Consider the following 3,513-nt stretch of genomic DNA (forward strand, 5'->3'; position numbering starts at 1 on the left):
TCGCCGCTTGCACGATCGGCGTCGGAATCCATCTGGATATGAGTCTGGTTGTCCTCAGTCATCGATCTGAGCTCTTGCTCAGATTTGTCGGATTCCGACAGTGATCTCTCTGGGTTCATTTTTTCTCAAGGTATAATTCTGACCGGTCCAATGGCCGAAGGCCATCGACGAGATGGATTGGGAGCGATGAGTATGACACACGGACATGAAAAAAATGGGACAAAGGATTCGAACTCGATCGGCTGACTCCTCCATCGGGCACACTAGAGGACTCATCTGCCACTGAATCGACGACATTAGCCAATCCGCCGCCAACGGAACCAACCCGAGGTGATATCATCGGGTTAATCAGAGGAACAACTCCGACTGTCAGACGGGCCAATCCATGGCGGGGCGGGTTGGCCCGTGGCGGGCCAACCATTTGGCGGAGCGGGGCGGGCCAACCCATCAACTTACTGGGTTGGGAAATTTCCAACTCAACCCAATCCAAGGTGGGTTGCGGGTTTGACGGGCCAACCCGCAGGCCCATCAATTTAAAAAAAAAATTAAAAAAATGTTTCATATCTTCAAAATTTTACTTCGGAAAGGTTTCATCAATCAAATGTATCATAAACATGTATTTTAAATATAAATGGACATAAATGAGTAATTTTGTTGGATGAAAAATACTATTTTTATTTCAAAATTATAACAAAGAAAGATAATAAATTGACATAAAACCTCACTTACATGTGTTTCTCAACCCGCGGGTCAACCCAAGCCCATCGCGGGCCGACCCGCGCGGGTCGCGGACCTAGGCGGGTCGGCCCGTCACAAGTTTGGGTTGATGAAATTCTAACTCAATCCGTTTAAATTATTTGACAGGACAGACCAATCTAATGGGCTCAATTCAAATTGACGGCTTAGACTCCGACCCTATAAACAAGGTCGGAATAAAAAACGACATGTGGAACCGAGTTCTCCACACCCACTTCAAGCCTGACTCCACAGTCCAATGATCCCATCACTTAGCAAGGCATCGGGATCATGAACGAAATCAACAAAAATGCCACTGCATGCATTAAAAGAATATCTATGCGTTTATATAATTATATGACATTATTTATTCTGTATCTAGTAATTTTATTTTTATGCTCTTTTAGAGATATTATATGTCCTTTTAAATCTACGATGTTTGTTACATTTTTCTAACGTGAAACTTTAATTGAATTTTAATAATTATAATTAACCATAATTAATTAACGTGATTACCTTTGGTCTTATTAACGAGAACTCATGGTCTCTTCGGGATGGTACGCTGATTAAAACATGGGGTGTTGTCATATGAGATCTTGAGGTCGAAATTTGGCATGATCAAATATAACCTTCCTCATGATTAACGAGCGAATCACCTTTTACCATATGATTAACAAGAACTCACGGCCCAACTGCCGCATCGTCTTAGGAGAATCAAAGAGATGCAACGCAAAGCTACTGAGTGCGAGGCAGCAGCTTATATATATATGGCAAAAGCCGAGAGCTAGAAATTATACAGTGAGGGTCGCAGCGGCCTTACACGAAAGTCTTAACCTAAAAGTAGTATTGTCAAATCGTAATCAAATAATTAAGAATAACCTAAAAGTATTCCAAACTGTGAGTGCCGAAGCGGCCTTACACGATTTAACCTAAAAGTTGTTAAATCGTAATCGAATAATTAAGAACAACAGACTAAAAGTAGTATTGCCATTTTCGCTCACGGAAAATTTGAGGAAAAAACACATCGTCGTCGACAATCGATTTACAGATAAAAACGAATAAATGCATTTCCTTTTCAATGAATCGAGAAGCTAGGTGGTAAAAATAGATGAAGAAAAGCATGACCTTCTATTTGTAATTTTGTTGTTAACTTAGCCATTTGATCATAATTTCTTAGCTTAGTCATGATTTTACAATGCCTTAGTTAAGATGGAACACGAAGGATACTTTGAAAAATTGATATACGATTTAATAATTTTAAAAATAAAATACAGATCTAAATTTAGTTAATCTTATTGATTAATCTTAAGATGAATTTTTACTAGTTGCTAGAATAAAATTGAAAACACAAATATTAAGAGAAAAAAAAATTACAAGCGTGGCTTGGTCAAAGTGATGACGATTTAGTCATAGTCTCTGACGTATAGACATGTCTAAATCTGTGTTTACTATCAGTTGACCGACACATTTCCTTTCCCTCCCTCCCTCCCTCTGTATAGGGGACCCTTACTCCCATCCTCCATCATCATCGACGTCTAAATCCGTGTTTACTACTCGGTTGACTAAGACGCTCTCCTTTCCTTCCCTCTCCCTCTCCCTCTCCCTCTTTATATATAGAGACCCTTGCTCCCATTGATCCTCCATCATCATCACCATCCAAATCCTCCATGGCTTCTCCCTCTCATCTCCTACTCATCGTCTTCCTTCTTCCTGCTCTCGCCGCCTTCTCCAACGCCGGCAACATCGCCGTCTACTGGGGCCAGAATGGCAGCGAGGGCAGCTTGGCCGACACATGCAACACCGGTCTCTACTCCTACGTCATGATCTCCTTCCTGACCACCTTCGGCAACGGCCAAACCCCCGTCCTCAACCTCGCCGGCCACTGCGAGCCTCTTTCCGGCACCTGCACCGATCTCACCGCCCACATCCGTCAGTGCCAGTCCCAAGGCATCAAGGTGCTGCTGTCGCTCGGCGGAGACATCGGAAACTACTCGCTCTCCTCCAACGACGACGCGACGAGCGTGGCGAGATACCTGTGGGACAACTACCTCGGCGGGTCGTCGAGCTCCCGGCCGCTGGGCGACGCGGCGCTCGACGGCATCGACTTTGACATCGAGCATGGCTCGCCGGACCACTACGGGGAGCTAGCGCAGTCGCTGGTCGACCTGGGCAACCAGGCGGGCACCAAAGTGTACCTGTCGGCGGCGCCGCAGTGCCCGTTCCCGGACCAGCATCTGGGGCCGGCGCTGCAGGCCGTAACGTTCGACTACGTGTGGGTGCAATTTTACAACAACCGGGACTGCGACTACAGCTCGATGGTCAGCGGCGTCGCCGGAGCGTGGAAAATGTGGGCATCCAGTTTGCAGTCGTCGGCGGTGTTTCTGGGGGTGCCGGCATCTGCGGCGAAGGATGATGCCGGGAGCGGGTACATCCCTCCGGATGACCTCACGTCTCAGGTGCTGCCGGCGATCGAGCAGGCGTCCAACTACGGCGGCATCATGCTGTGGAATAGGTACTTCGACCGTATCAGTGGATACAGCGTCGCCGTCAGGAACAGCGTCATCTGATCAAATCGATAAAGAAAATTAAACTTCAGAATAAAAAAATAAATAAATAAAGTGTGTGACTCCTATTTGGGAGACTTAGTGAAAAATCCCTAGCCGCATAAATATTTTTATGTCCGCTCCCTAAACGAGTCATCCTTATTTTACACTCCCTAATTTTTTTTTTAACTCTCTAATACATGAATTTACAAATTTACCCCCTCATTAATTCTTT

General features: G+C 45.2%; 1 protein-coding gene across 1 annotated transcript; it reads left to right on the forward strand.

Annotated features, from left to right (window-relative positions):
- The first annotated feature begins 2,402 nt into the window (after positions 1-2,402).
- LOC121999768 (acidic endochitinase-like) lies at positions 2,403-3,302 on the forward strand. Its single transcript, XM_042554407.1, has one exon. The coding sequence runs from the start codon at positions 2,403-2,405 to the stop codon at positions 3,300-3,302; it is 900 nt and encodes a 299-aa protein (XP_042410341.1).
- The last annotated feature ends 211 nt before the right edge of the window (positions 3,303-3,513 follow it).

Source organism: Zingiber officinale, chromosome 7A (genome assembly GCF_018446385.1).
Source record: "Zingiber officinale cultivar Zhangliang chromosome 7A, Zo_v1.1, whole genome shotgun sequence".
Lineage (NCBI taxonomy): Eukaryota > Viridiplantae > Streptophyta > Magnoliopsida > Zingiberales > Zingiberaceae > Zingiber > Zingiber officinale.

What these genes read in the sequence shown, in the direction of transcription:
- LOC121999768 (XM_042554407.1), top strand. Translation starts at nt 2,403, where the DNA reads ATGGCTTCTCCCTCTCATCTCCTACTCATCGTCTTCCTTCTTCCTGCT.